Raw genomic sequence first — 18,511 nt, forward strand, 5'->3', positions numbered from 1 at the left:
CCTGTGCGGCTCCTTTCGGCGGGGCGCAGCAGAGCGCCTTCACCTGGGGCAGGGCCAGCGAGCATTTCAGGCCTTGGCGAGGCGGCAAGGAGGCTCTGGGGTAGGTACCTCCAGGGCTGCGTAGAATGCGACCACTGAAAAATGTGAACACCGCGCTAGCCTGAGGCAGTCGGCAAACAGCCATCCTTTGTCGCCCCGGACCTAGCGTTTCTCAGACAAAATTAGACATAGACAAAGGAGTTATACTCAAATCGTTTCTTTCTCTTCTATCAATCATCGGAATAATTTGCATTTTAAAACCAGCATTACAGCAAAACCGACTATACACATATTCATTCATGACAGCAACGAGGCCTCCGCCCCTTCAGCACGGCACTCAAAGCTTGTCTTGAACTGGTTCTGCTTTCCTTTTCCAGTTGTATATCCTGTTCCACGTCACTGTCCATGCTTGTCCTATCGCTATACCCTATGTCTGGCCAGCTTTCAGATTCAGGTATCCATCCATGACTGTACTTTGTAAGCACGTCTTTTAAAAAAAAACCAATTTATAGTGTTTGCTTTTTAAAGTTAAAATACATTCAAATAATCACTTAATTGATTTCACAATTATGCGGCCACTCGAGGTACAAATTCTCCTGAAATACATTATACCAAGCCTTGTCATAACTAAGAAAAGCTGAGCACAAAGAGTTGAAGTCAAAATTTTATTTATGACCAGAATAACATAAAAGGTTTGTTTTCCATGCTTCAAAAAGAAAAGGTCTTAAGCAAGTCTCTGGCTTCTCTCATTCCCTACACGCCCCAACTTTCTATTTCTTGTTCCTTACTTTCTCTATACCTATGGGGAGCTACACTGCCACCCGTGGGGAGTGTCCCAGGGCTTGGCAAGAAATGTCACATTCAAAATAAGCAGCCTCTGGGAGGTAAACCTAGCAGGGCCTCTGCCACGGTCACAGTCAGAGCGACTCGGTCAGAGTCAGAGCGACTCCCGGGCACAAGGCCTGCACCCGGGGCGCGCACCGTGTCTGCCCTGGAGGAAGCCTGGCAGCGTTCCCAGTGCTGCACGCCTGCCCCCAGTCTGGCCTCCCTCGCGCTCTGCAGGCCCTCCGCCGGCCACGGGAAGCGCATTTGGAGACAACGGAAGGGCTGGCCGCACCCCGCAGGGTGGCTGGGAGAGCCTGGAGTATACACTCGCTCCCAGCTCAAACTTGGTCTCATGCTCCACTCGGAACTTCCCAACTGTCGGTCACAAAACAGACTCGCACCGCATGGGGCTGCACTTGTGACCGGGTCTCCGCTGCTTCGCACGCCAGACCCGCCGTTCTTGGGGACTGAAGTTAGTAACATCGCCATTCCCAAGCGGCCCTGCTCAGCTTGTCTTTCTTTGAGAGCACCCGCGCGCTTTACTATCTAACAAGGGGACAGACAGGCTTGCAAACTGTTTACAGTAACAGACGTCTCCACGTAAAAATTACCAAATATAAGTGTCTAGTTTCTTATTTTCTCTTTGGCAACTACTGTTGCTTGGACAGTCTTCACTCTCTCCTTGTTATTAGAAAAAACCACCTTGACAAAAAGGGCATGTCACACGGGCATCAGGGACACCAGAGATCTCCCTTCCTGCCAAGCTGGCCCCTGAGGTAGTTGTCCATCAGTCCTCACAAAGGACACCTGCAGTGTGTCCGCTTCCCCGCCCGCGCAGTCCCACACGCACAGCGGAACTCTTCACGCGGCCCCCGAGGGTCCCGCACCCACAGGGCCCTTCCGGGGCGTGACGGGTGAGAGCTGAGGTCCCACGTGGAGGTCTCGGAACGTCCCTCACGGTTGGGTATGGCACTGCGGTTACAGAGGCCGGTTTTCAAGTTGCAGGTTTTATTGGTTTAAAGATTTCAAGACCCTCCAGCATCATCTGTTTAAACCAAAAAGAAAGGAATATGAAAATGTTATAGTTCAGCTTAAAAAAGTTTTTGCAATAGGATTTCTATTTCAGAAACATGGGGCCAACCCAGTGGCACAGTGGTTGAGTTCGCATGCTCTGCTTCAGCAGCCTGGGATTCGCAGGTTGAAATCCTGGGCGCAGACCTACACACCGCTCATCAAGCCATACTGTGGCGGCATCCCGCATACAAAATAGAGGAAGACTGGCACAGGTGTTAGCTCAGGGCAAATCTTCCTCAAGTAAAAAGAGGAGGACTGGCAACAGATGTTAGCTCAGGGCCAATCTTCCTCAGCAAAAAAAGAAAAAGAAAAAAAGAAACTGCTTATAGTTTTTCTTATGTGCTAAAGACTTTAAAGATGCCTCCATAATGGAAATGGTAGCCATTGTCTAGAAATGGCTTTGTGAGTTATAAATACCATCAAAGTAAATTATAACATTAGGTTTGCAAAGATCTGTGGAAATCTCAACCTATGAATATGAGTGCTTTTCCCTTCTTAAATGGCCTGGGGCGGGGGGTTGTCGTCGTCAGTGAGGGGCCAATTTCAACACACACATCGTGGGAGTCTGAGAAAGTGCAGAGAAGGTAGGCTCAGAGGACACACACACAGGACTGCCGTGCGGCTAGGGGCCTGCCACCTTCCTTCAAGCGTTGCAGCCTGCCCGTGTGGTCAGCAGCACTGAGAAGATGCACCTTGGTCTCTCTCTGCAAGAAACAGACCAGAGAGCTTGCTCTAAGTAGACATAATGCGAGGGAGAAGCAGGTTGCTGGTGTGGGTGCATCCAGGGGATCCCCAGCCTATGGGGTGGCTTTCCTACTGCTCTCTAAGGGGAGTTGACCTTCCACACAGGGGGGCTGTGGGAGCCACCCGAGGAGGCTGGAGCAGAACAGGGGCGTGGGCAAGAAGAAGGCAGACCTGGGCAGTGATCTAGGAGAGCAAGGAAGAGGCACTCCAGGGTGACAAGCAGGCAGCAGTCCAGAATGGAGCAGAAGGTCAGAAGATGTCTCAGGAAATGAGGGGCAGCATGACTGAGAGAATGCATACATTTAAAAAGACTGAGAAACGTTATTTTTTTGAACAGGAGAAAAGAGGAATCTAAAACTCAAAAAGAACAAAGCAGGGCCGGCCCCGTGGCCGAGTGGTTAAGTTTGCGCTCTGCTTTGGCGGCCCAGGGTTTCGCTGGTTCGGATCCTGGACACAGACATGGCAGTGCTCATCAAGCCACGCTGAGGTGGTGTCCCACATGCCACAACCACAGGGACCTACAACTAGAATGTACAACTATGCACTGGGGGGGCTTTGGGGAGAAGAAGAAAAAAAAAAAAGATTGGCAACAGATGCTTAGGTGCCAATCCTGAAAAGATAAATAAATAAGTAAAAAGCAACACCAATATGCAGAATCCAAAATGGAGGCACAATTAATGGAATGTAAGGAAAAAACACATTTGACCTTGATACTGACAACATGTCTTGCAATTGGCACAGGAATCGTGATACTAAACCCATTACCACGACACACAAGTTGTCTAACCAGGAAAAATATTTACATTGTTTTAATAAAGTAAATGCTTTTGCTTTCCAACTTTTAGAATCAACCCGTGGCCGGACTAGAGGGCTCATTTCCTCCCTGTCCGGTAACCCCGGTGACCACACCGCCCTCCCCTCCGAGCGCGCTCAGGAAGCGAGAGGAGGATGGGGAGGCGGGAAGCGCAGGGCCCATTTCTGCCCAGTCCTCACACTGGGAAGTCAAAGCAGGCACACAGGTACGTTATTTAAAGAAGCAGAAATCACACACTATGAGAAGCTGGAAGGAGAGGGAGGGGACAGCACGAGTGAGCCACACCACCTGTCTTAAAGTCGAAAGAGACTATTTAAATTAATAGTTTAAATCCTCATTCAGTGATAGAGATAACAAAAAACACATGATTTCAAGTGGTTTTCTCTGGAGACTAAGGTGACAAGAGTCAGGACAGTGGCTGCCCTTGGGCAGTGGAGGGTGACGAAAGGGTAAGTGGGGAGGGGCTCCCGACCGTTCCGTTTCTTGAGCGGATGGGCAACACCGGATGGTGCATCGCTCCGTGAAAGGTCACTGGGCTGACCTTACAATTTGAGGACTTTCTCTGTGTTTTTCCTCAATAACATGCTAACTTAAATAAACTACTTTGTAAAAGTGGGTACCTCTGGGCAGTTGGATGTACGCATCATTCCTTCCACCCAGGGCCGAGGGACACTTAAACAAAGCCCGTTGACTGAAACACCTACAAACAAGGCGAACCGTACCAGGCTCCCGACAGAAAGGACCAACGCTTTACCCGTATCTGACGGTCGGAGTTTTTTGGAAGCTTCAATTCCATTCTCTTCTAACTTCCTCTTCGCACAGTCCTGGCATGCATTACCTGAAAGATGAAAACTTTTGTTAAAAAGCTTATATATTCTAGAATCCACCCTCCAAGGACCAGTTTATAAATCTGATTTTACTGGCCCAATAATCCCTGCCATACACTACAAATTATGTCTATCAAGCTAATGCTTTTTCCAAAAGAAAAGGATGGTTCCAGAAGTCAGAGGAAGCAACTCTAATGAATGTGTCCTTTCACATGGAAATAAGGCACAAGTGGAAAGTGCCACTGGTTTATAATTGCCAAACGGAAGCCCATCCGCACTGGGAACTGCCCTATCTGTGCATCCGCTGGGACAGACAGGGAGCCCAGGCTGCACTCAGTGGCCCTGCCCCCCCAACTGACAGACCAGCATGGAGGAGCCTGGAGCCAGGCTCACCCCAGGGGGGACGCCGGGAGCCACTGGGCTGTCACAGCTCGGTAATTCAGACAGAGGCAGAGGTGAACCAGCAAGAGCACTCACGTTTCAAACAAGAACGACACAGAAAATTTACATGAAAGCTTAGAACCTTTGCAATCCAGATTGCGGAAGGGGACGGTCAAGTCCCCCCATCTTAGACTGAATGGCAAAGTACCACAGAGCTTGTTCTGATTCCCGTCTCGGCTCTAGGACAGGAAACTACTCTCAGGGGCCAGCAGAGGGCCCACGGCTGACAAAGCTGTGCTTCCCAGTTGATGCGATCTATTTCTGATCCCTTCACTGTGGCAGGGACCGTCATGAAGGCACCACTATTCATCCTCTCTGGTGGGGCTGTTTTAAGCCAGGCTAAACATGCCATGTGACAAGCAAGCTGTGATTTCACAGAGTGGCGGTAAGACAATGGAATGCGTAGGTAAAAGTCAGGCTGGTCAAAATCGAGATGTGCTTTACCCAACAATGTGGTGCTGTCCACTCCATCGGCATCTGGAGAAGAAAGGAAAACAGTGAGCAGAGCCACGACCTCAGGTCTCGTCGTCCTCGGGGCGGCCGCGGCGAGGCCTGCTGAGAGGCAGCACGGGCGCCCAGCGACGGGGCGAGGCTGCGGCCGGCTCGGATGCTGCTCCGGCCTACGGTGGGATCGCAGGCTGGTCACCGTCCTCTTCTCTCCAGACCACCTGGGGTCGATGTGAGGACTGAACGAATGAACGGGTGGAGCACCTGGGCCGGCCTGGCACCTGCCGTCACTATTACTACTGTCATCGCTGTGACGCCACCCTCTCCAAACAGAAGTACCTCACGAATGTAAGAACAAATGTCATTAAGGACACGGTCAGATCACAAATCCAAAGACCTTTCAGCCCCTGGGCTGCCTGTCGAATCCATTCAGCTGCCAGGCCTGGAAAAGGCCTCAGTGGGGACAGGAAGGCGCTCGGGGGGGTGTGAGGGCCTGCGCCTCCACACAGTTATGTGCGCGGAGGCAGGAGAGGCGGAGGTTAGGAGCAGAGACGAGGGGAACACCACCCTCTCCAGCCACACACACGGCCTGCTCGGGGACACACTGACTGCGTACTGCACTCTGCCGTCACTCCAGGAGCCCAACGCCAGCTTCCACACATCTGCGCACTAACTAGGCAACTCATTCCCCTCTCTGAGCTCGTCTCATCATCTGCGAGTGCATCTACTGAGGAGCAGTGGATGCCGTGACTGAACATGAACCACGATCAAGAACGTAAACCTCCCAGCAGGCGCCAGCGCCCCTCTCCTTAGGGAGAAACTGGCTACTGCCCTGCTTAGACTTCTATCAATGGAAGTGAAACTTAAATTGCTTCGTTTTGCTAATTATTAGCAATTGGGAAAAGGACTAGTGGGAACAAAACTCAGCTGTCGGATTGTCTGAGCGTTTGGTTACCCATGATCTCAGCATCCTCTAGTCCTCCAGCTCACGGCCAGTCCCCTCCAGCCGACTCTGCAGTTAACCCGGTTCCACTGTGTGGGCGCACATCTGCGCTTCCTCTTACAACAAAATGACAGTCAACACTGACCTCTCCAAGTCTGCCGTCATCCATATTTTATGATACCAAACTCAAAGCCCTTAACTGACGGGCTGAAGAGCTGCTCGATTATCGTGCTCGCTCCTGGCAGAGGAACCACACCCCGGAGGAAGGGCCAAGAATGACTTCAAAGTTGCGCTGCACACAGTGGGCCGGGAAAGACGTTATGTGAAAAAAAAGTCTTCATAAAATCGTTTTCTGCCTCAGTAGTTTTAACTTGTAAAATGTAGACACGGGATAAAGGTGCGAGGGACCTGCATTTGTCGGGGCTCAGTGTCACAGCCGTGAGGCTGTAAGGTGATCGGAAGCACGGCACGCCATCTGAAACAGGAATCAATGTGGACAACTACACGCACAGCTGGAAACTTTAAAGTGCTATTACCATCGGACCAGTTACCCCAATCTTCTATTTTTAAAGCACACAGAGACGTTTTTTCAAGGTAACTGAAGACCGGTGAATTTAATGGCGTATAAAATTACATCCCAGTTTGATTTTATGGTGTATAAATTCTATCTCGGAAAAAAGCTGGAAGCAGCCTATGGGTTTTGTGTATTGAAGGGAAGCAGAAACCCCATACCTGGACTGCGCTGCTTGCAGATCTGCGTGGCCAGCTCTTGCACGTACCCCGGGAAGTGGTCGAAGCAGTCCCCGTAGGACACTACTTTAATCCCGTGCAAAAGCATGTCTGCTTGGTGCTTAAAGAAATGGTCTTCATTCTCTTTGAGCACAACCATATAGTGCTCTAAATCCACCTTATTTGGCACTGAGTAAAGGAAAAGAGCTTGGAAAATCTGATCACGAAGGGTCTCTCCACAGCCCACAAACAGAAAAGATTTGGTGCGGTACAAGTTCTGGAGAACTTCCTGTGAAAAAACCAACAAAGAAACAGGATGCTCACCTCAAAGACAGCAAGCTCTCACGACTCACCAGAGAGTAACATATTTGCACTTTTAAATCTTCGCTCCCTAACAGGCCTTTCCCGAGAGCCACAGTGAGCAACACAGCTGGAAAGGCGCACACACTCTGGGCCCCGCGCCACGCTGGACAGGGGGACACGGTGCCATGATGGACAGACAGACGCGGCGCCGCACTCTGTGGACAGAGGCCGAAGCCGCGCTGCCAGTCTGCCTGTCAGCAGTCACGGGCGCCTCTGCCTCTCCAAGCAGGATGACCGGCCCAGGTCCCGATCAAGGTCCATGGAGATGCGCCTCGAAATAAGGACAGCTGACTGCACAGCCCACCCCGCCCACCAGTCTTGTCAGTGCACTCAACTAAAATCTTCTAGAGTGATGGATAATTTTAAACTATTAAAACATCAAATAAGGACATTAAGTTTCTTTTCAAGTCAGAACTGTATACATGCAACACTTTGGAAGTAACATCTGTCTCAGTGGATCACAGATGGGAACTTTGTGGGAGGGGCCTGGTGTCAGGAGAACAGGGTTTTTGGGAGTGAGGGCAGGAGAGCTGAGGAGGGGCCCAGTGACAGGGACGTAAGGGAGGGGGCACAGGGGGAAGCAAAGATGATGTGGGGTCACTCAGGCATGCAGCAGGGCATCCCCAATTCAACACCCCGACATCTCAGAGAGAGGCTCAGCGTCAGCACAGGCATTCCTGTGACCCGCCGAGAGCATCACTGCCGGAGCCGAAGAGCGTTGGCCAGGCCATCCACTGGGCCACACAGCACCCTGGTCTGCAGGACTGGGGACGAGCACTGAGGACAGTGCTGACCCTGAGCTCGCCAGGGAAGCTGAGAAGACACTGTCGTCTCTGGGTGCTAAAATAAGAGTGTACACAACTAGAAGGACCCACAACTAAAAATACACAACTATGTACCCGGGGGCTTTGGGAGAAAAAGGAAAAATAAAATCTTTAAAAAAGAGTTTACGAACAGCTGGGAACCAGTTTTCCACACTTTACTTTGTCTAGGATATCAAAAAAGCCTCACAGAGAATGAAATATTAAAAGTAGGTTTGAAAGCTAGAGACTGCTAAGTAGAGAAAGGAGAGGAGACAGCTGAATGAACAGAAAGAAATACTGAGTAGAGAGGAGTGGCCAGAGGAAAAGAGGAATATAGCGTGCAAGGCCCTGTAAGGCACACTGAAGAAAGTCAACTGTACCCCAAGCAACAGAGTCACAGAATGGTCATTGCGCATCTGCTCAAGATGCCGGAGCCTGGGCCCGGCCTGGGGTCCAGCCGAGAACAGCAGCGCATGCCCGCCCCAGCAGCGGTACGGCTCAGAGGGGCGGGACGCCTGGAGACAGGAAACTACCTAGATGGCTGCCAAAGGCCAGTGGCCACCAGAGTCCCAATGAATGCCACCAGCACCTAATTCAGGCAGGCCATACCATGACTTCTGGGTCCTGAGTGACATCTTTATATCCTGATGGATCCAGTACCATCCCGCAGGGGTCTGTGTATAAGCCGTGAATGTGGAGGACTCCGTATCTGATGTGTCCTCTTGCCCACTGAAGGACCTACCAAAGATCAAGCCAAGACAAAGAACAACAATCTGGTATTATTTAAAACAGAAAGGAGGAGGGGGCCGGTCCTGTAGCCAAGTGGCTAAGTTTGCGCGCTCTGCTTCAGAGGCCCAGGGTTTGCCAGTTCGGATCCTATGCACGGACACGGCACCGCTCATCAGGCCATGCTGAGGTGGCGTTCCACATGCCACAGCTAGAAGGACCCACAACTAGAATATACAACTATGTACTGGGGGGCTTTGGGGAGATGAAGAAAGAAAAAAAAATAAGGGGGCCCAGCCCGGTTGCGTAGTGGTAAAGTCCACACACCCCACTTAGGCGGCCCAGGGTTCACTGGTTCAAATCCTGGGTGCAGACCTAAGCATCACTTATCGAGCCATGCTGTGGCAGGTGTCCCATGTATAAAGTAAGGAAGATGGCCACAACTAGAGGGACCCACAACTAAAATATACAACTATGTACTGGGGGGATTTGGGGAGAAAAAGCAATTAAAAAAAAAAGAAAAGTTTGGCAACTGCCAAAAAAAAAAAGTAGAGGAAAATGGGCACAACTGTTACCTCAGAGCCAATCTTCCTCAGCAAAAAGAGGAGGAGTGGCAGTGGATGTTAGCTCAGGGCTAACATTCCTCCCAAAAGAAAAAAAAACAACCACTATGAGGAAAACATTCGTGGTTTTTCAAACCTACCTTGGAAAGAGTAAGGGAAATGTTTCAATTTACAATTATAGCTTCAAAATCTAGGAAAAACAGCTGTTGGCGCTAGTTATTCCTGTCACATCATATCAAAAAGAACTTTAAAGACAGAGACAGTTATGTGGAAAACACTTTAACAGCTGAGATTACAGCAAACTGTTAAGACTGTTTACTTTAAGGGGATTATGAGGACTTCCTTCTAAGTTATACATTATATTTTAATTACTTCTAGGTATATATTGTTTTTATACCCAGAAAAATATATATGGAAAAAACAATTTATCAAATAGCTTTACATTGATTTCATTTCAAGATACAGAACAAAGGTCCTTAAAGAGATGCCCATCATGGCTATTCCATTTTATTTTCATGCTGGGGGCTTTCACATCAGCAGCAGGACTGCCACACCCAGACAGACAAACACCCGCAGCTCTACCAACACAAACAGGCAGAGGAGCCAGCAGGCACTGCTGTTAAACGCCACCTGCAGTTTATTTCTGGAGACACTGTGTGCGGTAGTGAGCAAGCCTCACAGACGGGACCACAGCGCTCGGCCACGCAGAGCAGGTGTTCTATCAGTGTCACTGACGGCTCGAGAGAGTGCGCCTCTCCCGTGAGGACGGCGTCAGCCCAGTCCCCGCGCGCCTGGAGGTGCAGTTGGCCTGCGCCCCACCACGCTCCGTGAGAAGGGCTGCGGGGGGAAGCCCGTGCCATCCCAAATGAGACACGGTCTCTACCTGCTCCAGCGTCCTTGTCACAGGGCGGGGCTGAGACCTCTCTGCAGAGCAAAGCAGACAGCCTAAGTGCAGTCTTCCGTGGTAGCAATAACACAGACTCTTTAAGCAAATACACCACAGACACAAACATGTCACAAAAGAAATAGAGTCAGTAAAACGAAACTATGTTCAACCTTAGTAACAAAAGAAAGAAAAATGTACAGTGTCCAACTATCCAATGAGTGACATGTATTTGTTCTGTTCCATACACCAGGTACTGGCAAGACACGGGACACGGACGTGCCCTTACACAGCTACTGGGCATGTAAACTGCTCATCTTTCTGGAAAACAGTCTGGTAATTTATATCATCTGTCTTTAAAATAGTCATACTCTTTGACCCTGAGACTCTTCTAGGAATTTATCCTAAAGAAACAAACAGAGGGACACAAAGTGTAAGCATTTTCACTGTAAATATTTATAACTGTGAAAATATGTGAATAATGATAGAGGGAGGGTAGCAATTATAACTTAGTCTTAAAATTCGACTGCCACTTAAAATCATGCTTTAAAAACAGCTTAATGACAGGAGAATGCTCACAGTATATTAAAGGGAAAAAAACAGGATAAAAACTTTACATATATTTCAATCACAATTTGTTAAAAAAAAAAAAAGGTAACTTAACCAAAATTCACAGCAATAGGACTGTGGGTGATTTTACTTTGCTTAACTACTGTCTTTACCTCCCACATTTCCTACAATAAAGCAATGCGCACCGGAAGCCCTTGCAGACCTGCAGGACAGACACAGACAGACAACCAGAGCGACAGTCAGGAGTGCTGAGATGGGAAGGGCAGCACCCTCCGTCCCCGCGCCCTGAGGAAGAAGCTGGCATGGTGTCTATGCTGTTCCATGGGGAGAGCAGCCCCCGAGAGCTGACAGTCAGCACCTGTCATCGGTACTAATTTTCTGCTGTGAAGACGAAAGCTCATGCCACACCCGCGGCTGCGCAGCCGCTCACAGGAGGGGCCTCCCCCTCCCGCCCGCCACCCGGCCCTCCGGGCCCTCCGGCCGAGCCCACACCTTGGTCTTGTCCTTCAAATCCAGAGACTCCATGGGCTTGTTCTGCTGCTGCCCAAAGATCTCCAGCAGGTTGTCGTAGTTGGTGGTCAGGACCATCGTGCCCCGCTCCATCAGGCTGAGGATGGACTGCAGCACCAGCGGGTTCTGGATGTGCTGCTCCAGGCTGTCGAAGATCTCCATCAGGCAGTCCTGGAAGAAGTTGGGCTTGGTGTCGCCTGTGCGCTAGGGAAGGGAAAGGGAGTTACGGTACGTCGCCTCTCCATGACAGCTGAGCCCCGAAGCAGGCAGCATTCTGGGTGCTGGTGAGAGCAGTTTAAAGAAAAGAAAGAAAACCTGATCTCGCAGAGTTCACTAAAACTCTCCAGGAGGGAGACAGATAATGTGCAAATGTGTCAAGAGTGATAAATGCCGTGGGAAAGTAAAGCAGAGAAAGAGGGACAGGAGCTGCTGGCGGCGAAGGGCAGCAGGGGAGGAAGCGAGGCCTCTGCAGAGTGTTCTCAGCAGAGGGAAGAGCAAGTGCGAGAGCCTCAGTGGGTCCAAGTGGGCCCTTGTAGCAGGAGAGCAGTGAGGGGATATGTCGGCAAGGGAGGTCAGAGAGGTGACCCAGAACCAGACCGTGTGGGGCCTTGAAGACCACGGAACAGACTTCGGCTTTCCCTCTGAGAGAATGACAGAGGTACTGGGTTTCTCTTCATGGTGCTCTAGGAAATGGTGTGTCTTAGCATCTTAACTAGGGGAAAGACAGCATGTCCCACTGCTGAGAGTCAACAGGATGAGGAGGGAGATTTGGCCCTGGATGTAGCAACCAAGGTCATTCACTGGTGGCCTTGACAAGGCTGCTTCAGTGGACCCTGGCTGGGGTGGATTCGAGAGGAGAGATAAGCAACTGGTGACAGCAAGTACAAACAACTCTTTTGCAGAGTTCCACTGTGAAGGGGGGCAAAGAAACAGGGGTGGCAGCCAGGAGGACGCAGAGGTCGAGGTTTCATGCACTCGCAGGAACAGCACCCCTTGCGCAGCCTCTGCACGAGGGGTGGCGGGATGGGCAATGGAGCCTGGACTGCGCATTCGCCTGTAATACCTCTGCTCATCCTCTCCCTCACCGCCACCATCTGCCTCGGAGTGTCCGTTCCCCCCAGGCCCTCTGTCCCTCTTTATGTCAGCTGTCACAGACTCCCAGATTGTCACTCATCCCGCGGCTCTCGACACTCCCTTTTCTGACACTCTCCTCTCCCTCCCCAATCCCCAAAACCCTTCCGATGTTCCCAGCGGGTCTTTCATCAGCACACCTCCCCATCTTCATCCTCTTCTGTGAAGATTCTACTCCCTCCTCCACTGAAAACGGGCCCTCCATTCTCTGAAGCCCTCACTCCTTGGCCCAGTGAAGATGTCAGGGGGCGCCTGGCTCATTGTCAAGTTCTCTCCAGCTGTACTTCTGTCATCGTTCACAGTGGGTTACTCAGATGATCCCTTCTGTGTCACGGCCTCTAAATTCCTCTATCACTCTCCCTCAGTGATTGTCCCATCTCGGCCATCCACACCTATAGTCACATCCCAAACCTTATCATTACCAAGAGGGACCCTTTCCAGAAGCTCTGGTCCAGTCTCCCCGTCCAACCTCTCCCTCCCATCGGGCCAACTCTCTAGCACCTTGGGCTGCCAGGACAACTTCAACCCCATCAAGACCTGCACACCACTCACCTGGCTGCCACTGACCCACCGTCTCCCACTCCCCTGCCGGCCTAACCTCCCCATGAAGCAGCTTAGATGCCATAATTTACCACAACTACTCCCTTGCATACACCTTCCACTCCCCTGCCCTTCCCCAGCTTTGCTGGAACTCCCTGGCAAAATCCCAGGTTGATAAAGCCACCTCTCTACTTACTCCACACCTGTTCTCACCCTGCTGAACAGAGGTGGGGAAACAGCCATTCTGACTGGCCTCACTTTAACTCTTTTTCTACGGAAGTTTTCAAAAATACACAAAAGTAAAGAGGCGAGTAGAATAAAGCTCCAAGAACTCATCTCCTTGGCTAAACAAGTGTCAGCCCAGCTGAGCTCTCTTCAAATGCCAGACCTCATGTGAACGGGCCCCTCAGTGCTGCTGGCAGGCCTACAACACTTCTGTGGCCCATGGGCTCTTCCCCGCTTCTGTCCAGGAAGGGCTCAGCAACTTGTCTAGGAAGGGCTAGAGAGCAGTTATTTTAGGCTTCACAGGCCCCATGGTCTCGCGCCAATACTCAACTCTGCTGCTGAAGCACGGACGCAGCCTAGACAACACGTAAACGAACAGGAGCAGCCACTAGTGTGCCAGTAGAACTTTACTTAAAAAAAGGCAGCAGCCAGCCCCTGTCCTACGATGCTAGTTGCCCCTTATTAATAGAACGCTCACATGCGGTACAGTCACCCAGCTAAAAGCACTCCCCAGACTCTGGTAAAGCCAGGCAGAGCATGTGTAAACTCAAGCCAACGGGTGAAGACAGAAGTGACACACGCAACCTCCATGGCAGGCCCCTGCAGGGAGAAGGCACGCACCCTGCACTAGCCTCCCCTCCCACGAGCCGAGACACGCACACCACTGACGGCAGGAGTTGGGGCAGCTAATGGTGAACATCAAGTGGAAGCTGCACGGGGAAGACAGCAGAGGAACAAAACAGAAGCCCCCGTGCTCTCCTGGGGCTGCCTACCCAGATTTTTCTGTGAGAAATAGAAATGTAATCACATTTCAGCCATGCAGTTTGAGGTCTCTTTTTACAGCAGCCTAAACTCTCTTAGTCTCCCTGATGACCACTGCAGACTTTTCCAGGCCCCCTTGTTAACCCTCCAACATCTCCTCCCTGCCCTGACCTCAGATGATGGCAGTGCTTCTTCAGTAAATACAGAAGGAATGAGAAGAAATCTGCCATGAGCCTCTACCACATCATCTAGCTTCCCAGTGTTTGCGCCACACTGTGGCTGAGCTGTGTGATGACGACTTGGCCATGCACCTGTCTGAGGCCGACCCCACTCCTGCACCAGCCCCACCAACGAGAGGGCATCGCTCAGCAACCGTCTCCTGTATCACTGCGCTTTTCCTCTCCACTACGTCATTTCCACCTGCAGACAAAGAAGCTCTAACCTCTCCCACCTTAAAATGTTTTTAGGAATCACATGTCAACCAACGACATGCGGCTGGCCTGCTTAGAGCAAAACCACATCTAAAGGAGACCCCTTCACTAAGTGAATATGAAATCACAAGGTTCATCCCCAGTGCAGCAGGATGACATGCCTAAGACAATCTCACATATTCAGGCTCCATGTAACAGGGGCTAGTTGAGGAGCCCCACACGGTACCTGGCATCACCTCTGTTTAAAGAGATGATATTCTGATGGACTGAAAGATTTCTGGCTCATCAGCCCAACTCTGCTGAGAAATGAGTGCAACGTAGTCTTGTAGAAATTTAAATATTAGATCCACAGATTCACCAGTCCAGCCCAGAAGTAAGTTACCCCCAGGGAGACCTGCGGAACTTGTCTGAAAAAGACTTACAGGTGACATCTTCCGGATCAGATCATGGGCAACAACCAGCAGGTCCCGGTCCTTCATTACTTTCCTGCGGAACTCGGCGATGTCCCCTGGGTGAAGCACCTCCAGCTGCTCTGCGGCCTCGATGATAGCCTCGATGCAGCTTCTCCACGAGCAGAGGGCAGGGATCCCCGGGGCCACTGCAGCACTGACACCGGTCCCAATGACCAAGAGCAGTTCCTGGGGCTGTTTCCGGATGAGGCTTTTCAAAAACTTTCTACTTAAAAACAATGGCGAGAGAATGAAAGTCAACATGGAAGTATCGCAACCTTGAAGAAAAGCAATGCAGTGTGGGAGTATCTGTGAAGCGTTAAGTCAGATAAGGCCGGCACTGGACACACACACTCCCCTCGCTTTATACTAACTGGGAGATAAGGCCTGTGTACTACTGTTTTTTTTGTGCATTTATTTCACATGTTCTGTCCTCACTCCATAAAAGACTTGGGGACAGTTGTGTCTCACTCATCTCGAGTCCCCCGTGGTGTTCAGCACACATTTGCATAATATATATTTGTAAACAGGAGGCTCAGCAATTTTGATTCCTCTGAAGCTGCAGAGAGCCTGTAAATATGAACTATGATGACAAAAAGATCCCTGCTTGCAGTGACAGATAAGAAAATTCCTCACAAAATGCTGGTTTTCTGCCACTTACCAACCCTAACCCCTTCCAGGGTAAGCACCGCCCCATCGTGCACCGCTAGAGCAGGCCCGCCCATGCGCCGCTGACGGTGTGAGCAGCCCTCCTGTGCAGCACAGCACCCCCAGGCTCAGCCATGGCCTCCGATCACCAGCCGCTTGCTGTGGAGACCAGGCCACAGCCACCTCCCTAGGCAGAAAGAGAACTGCCTTCTGGAACATTTCTTATGTTGAAGCAAAGGGTGGCTACACAACTGGAGATCCCTCCTGACCCAATGTTCTCACTTCACTTCGCCTTAGCAGGTTGTTGCCTTACAACACACGAGTAGACTGGCGATGGACACTAGGAACCCGCTGGAAGTGGCTGACTTTATTTACCTCGATTTCTGTTCACTTCTAGTTGTTGTTGTCTTTTCCACTGAATCCATCTGTGAATCCTAAAGGGAAAAATTAGTCAGATGAGACTTCTACTTCCCAGATAAAAGCTGTTTTATTAGTTCCCTGGAAGAGAGTTAAGACTGGAATCAAAATTAAAGGTCCTGAATCTTTCTTTAAATTAGAATACCTGAAAAACATCATATACAAAAAATGTACATCCAGAATGTTTCCCAAGCCACCGTTCCTAACACTGTGTGAGCCAGGCAAAGGCTCCGATTCGGATTCTCCGGAGCTCTACAGTGGCCAGAATGGGAAGGGAACGCACACACATCGAGTACGGATGGTGGGAGGGCTCAGCGCTGGGGGCTTCATGCTGGGCCCCATCCCTCTATCCAGAGGGGCTTCCAGCTGACACGAGCACCATGACTTATCACAGAAGGACGCAAATGGCAAATAGCCTAACACAGTTTCTCAGGGCCAGACAGGGTTTCTCAGGGGAGCATCTGTGCTCTCGAGGGCTGAGTATCACACTTGAGAGGGACATGACACTTCTCAGCAAGTGTTTCAAGGGGCCAGGCCTCCCCTCAGCTGTACTAAATCCAGGCCAAAGAAATAAGCAGACTAAAAGGACAATTCCTGGCTTACACAAAACAGGAATCTTAAACTAGCTAGGTCTTTACTGCCAAACTCTCTCTACATTCTACAATTTTTCCAGAATCGCATTTTCTCTCTAATTCTAGGATATTTACTGTAAACAAGGAAATAAACAGAAAAATAAAGCTTCAAAAGCCCATAATCCTACTACCTACTAGCAATAACTTGTTAGCATTTGTGTATTTTCCCCTGGACATTTTTTTTCATTAAAGATTAGCACCTGAGCTAACAACTGTTGCCAATCTTTTTTTTTTCCCCTGCTTTTTCTCCCCAAATCCCCCCAATACATAGTTGTATATTCTAGTTGTGGCATGTGGCACACCACCTCACTGTGGCCTGACAAGCGGTGCCATGTCCGCGCCCAGGATCTAAACCAGCGCAACCCTGGGCCACCGAAGCAGAGCGCACGAACTTAACCGCTCGGCCACGTGGCCAGCCCCTGGACTTTTTACTTTAAAATTCTCACATCATTTGAGACCATGGTTCATATCCTACTTTCTTCATGACTTATAAGAAAAGCATTTCCCTTATGTTATTAAAAAGTATTCATAAATATAAGTGTAATAGTTATATCGGCGAAAGTCTCTCCTATTGACATACCATCATTTCTTTATCTGCATGCCTACTGCAGGATGTTACCACAATACTCTGACAAGCGTCTTTGTGCCCAAAGCTTTTTACTTATTTTGAAATTACTTATTTAGGAGAGATTTCTGAGAAGCAGAATGGCTGAGTTAAAGAATATGAACATTGTAAAACATCTCAGCACGTACCATCAAACTGCTTTCCAGAAAAGTGGTCAGCAGAAGAGGGAAGTGCCTGCCTTGCTGTATCCTAACCAGCACTGATTGAAAACCACCTCTTTACACGTGTAATCTTTTTTTTCCTCAATTAGAATCAGGTCACCAAAAATACTTTTCCAGGGTAAGGAAACAAGGCTTAGTCAGTCAATAAGCATCACTAGATTTTAGAACTAAATGGGATCCTGAGAACATCCCTGAAAATGTCAACAACTTTGTGCGTTTGGACATTCCCTGCCTCCTCCCCCGCCCGGGGGAGAAAGTTCCGAGCTTCCGTCAAACTCCCAAAGGTGTGTGGGACCCTCCGCCACTGTTAAGAAACCACAGTCCATAGGCAAAGAAAAGGCTGCTCACAGACGCCCGTCACCTGCCCAAGGGCAAAGGCTGGCAGAGTCGGGGCTGTTGCTCTGCCCCAACCCCATTCTCCTTCACACTGTGGAGTTCCATCAGAGGCACCAAAGGTCAAACTGTTTTTTTTTTAACCTACTAGATATTTTCTAAGGAAAGTAACAAATATTGGGGTTTTCTACTATGTTATATAATCCTAGCATAAGTAACCCTGAACCCCAGGCCTGAGATTTCAATGACTGGCTTAACTATTCACCAATCCTGTTTTAACAACTACAAAATAAGAATTCTTGCTAACTGACCAAGATTTGAAAGCTCAGGAATCTCTCATATGAAAAGCGCTCTGGAAGTTCAAATTTCTAAGTCAAACCACTCAGGCTCTGAGCTGTCAATGAGCCCCCACCCCCACTTCCTTTCCTAACCTCCCACGGCTGGACAGAACACTTGAAGAGTCATTCCTATCCAATCCTATGTGAAAAGTGAATGAGACTCTTATCAGTCCACTAACCCAACTGCCCCCCACAATAATACACATCAGTTTAAAACAGTTACTCCTTCCCACCTACGGGAAGGGGCCTTTTATCTCATCCTACTCTACATGACATTTTAGAATTTTTTTTTTTTTTTTAAAGATTTTATTTTTTCCTTTTTTCTCCCCAAAGCCCCCCGGTGCATAGTTGTATATTCTTCGTTGTGGGTCCTTCTAGTTGTCGCATGTGGGACGCTGCCTCAGCGTGGTTTGATGAGCAGTGCCATGTCCGCGCCCAGGATTCAAACCAACGAAACACTGGGCCGCCTGCAGCGGAGCGCGCGAACTTAACCACTCAGCCACGGGGCCAGCCCCTAG

At 49.8% G+C, this 18,511-nt stretch overlaps 1 protein-coding gene across 7 annotated transcripts in view; it reads right to left on the minus strand.

Moving 5' to 3' along the window:
- Positions 1 to 689: 689 nt before the first annotated feature.
- The window catches only part of FAM118A (family with sequence similarity 118 member A), a 25,565-nt gene continuing 7,743 nt past the window's right edge, over positions 690 to 18,511 (minus strand). For 2 of the 7 annotated variants that reach the window (XR_006886153.1, XR_006886150.1), the window contains exons 2-10: positions 15,863 to 15,921; positions 14,813 to 15,068; positions 11,284 to 11,505; positions 8,659 to 8,787; positions 6,887 to 7,172; positions 5,209 to 5,241; positions 4,251 to 4,334; positions 2,544 to 2,642; positions 690 to 1,909 (exon numbers count right to left, since the gene is read on the minus strand). Coding sequence is in view for 2 of the 7 variants with exons in the window: in XM_046646384.1 (XP_046502340.1) it covers positions 1,890 to 1,909; positions 4,251 to 4,334; positions 5,209 to 5,241; positions 6,887 to 7,172; positions 8,659 to 8,787; positions 11,284 to 11,505; positions 14,813 to 15,068; positions 15,863 to 15,921 (1,089 nt within the window). In the remaining 5 variants the exon portion in view is untranslated. The remainder of the gene's footprint in view (positions 1,910 to 2,543; positions 2,643 to 4,250; positions 4,335 to 5,208; positions 5,242 to 6,886; positions 7,173 to 8,658; positions 8,788 to 11,283; positions 11,506 to 14,812; positions 15,069 to 15,862; positions 15,922 to 18,511) is intronic. The other 5 variants (XR_006886154.1, XR_006886151.1, XR_006886152.1 and 2 more) reach the window with 4 other exon arrangements.

This window comes from Equus quagga, chromosome 19 (assembly GCF_021613505.1).
Source record: "Equus quagga isolate Etosha38 chromosome 19, UCLA_HA_Equagga_1.0, whole genome shotgun sequence".
Classification (NCBI taxonomy): Eukaryota; Metazoa; Chordata; class Mammalia; order Perissodactyla; family Equidae; genus Equus; species Equus quagga.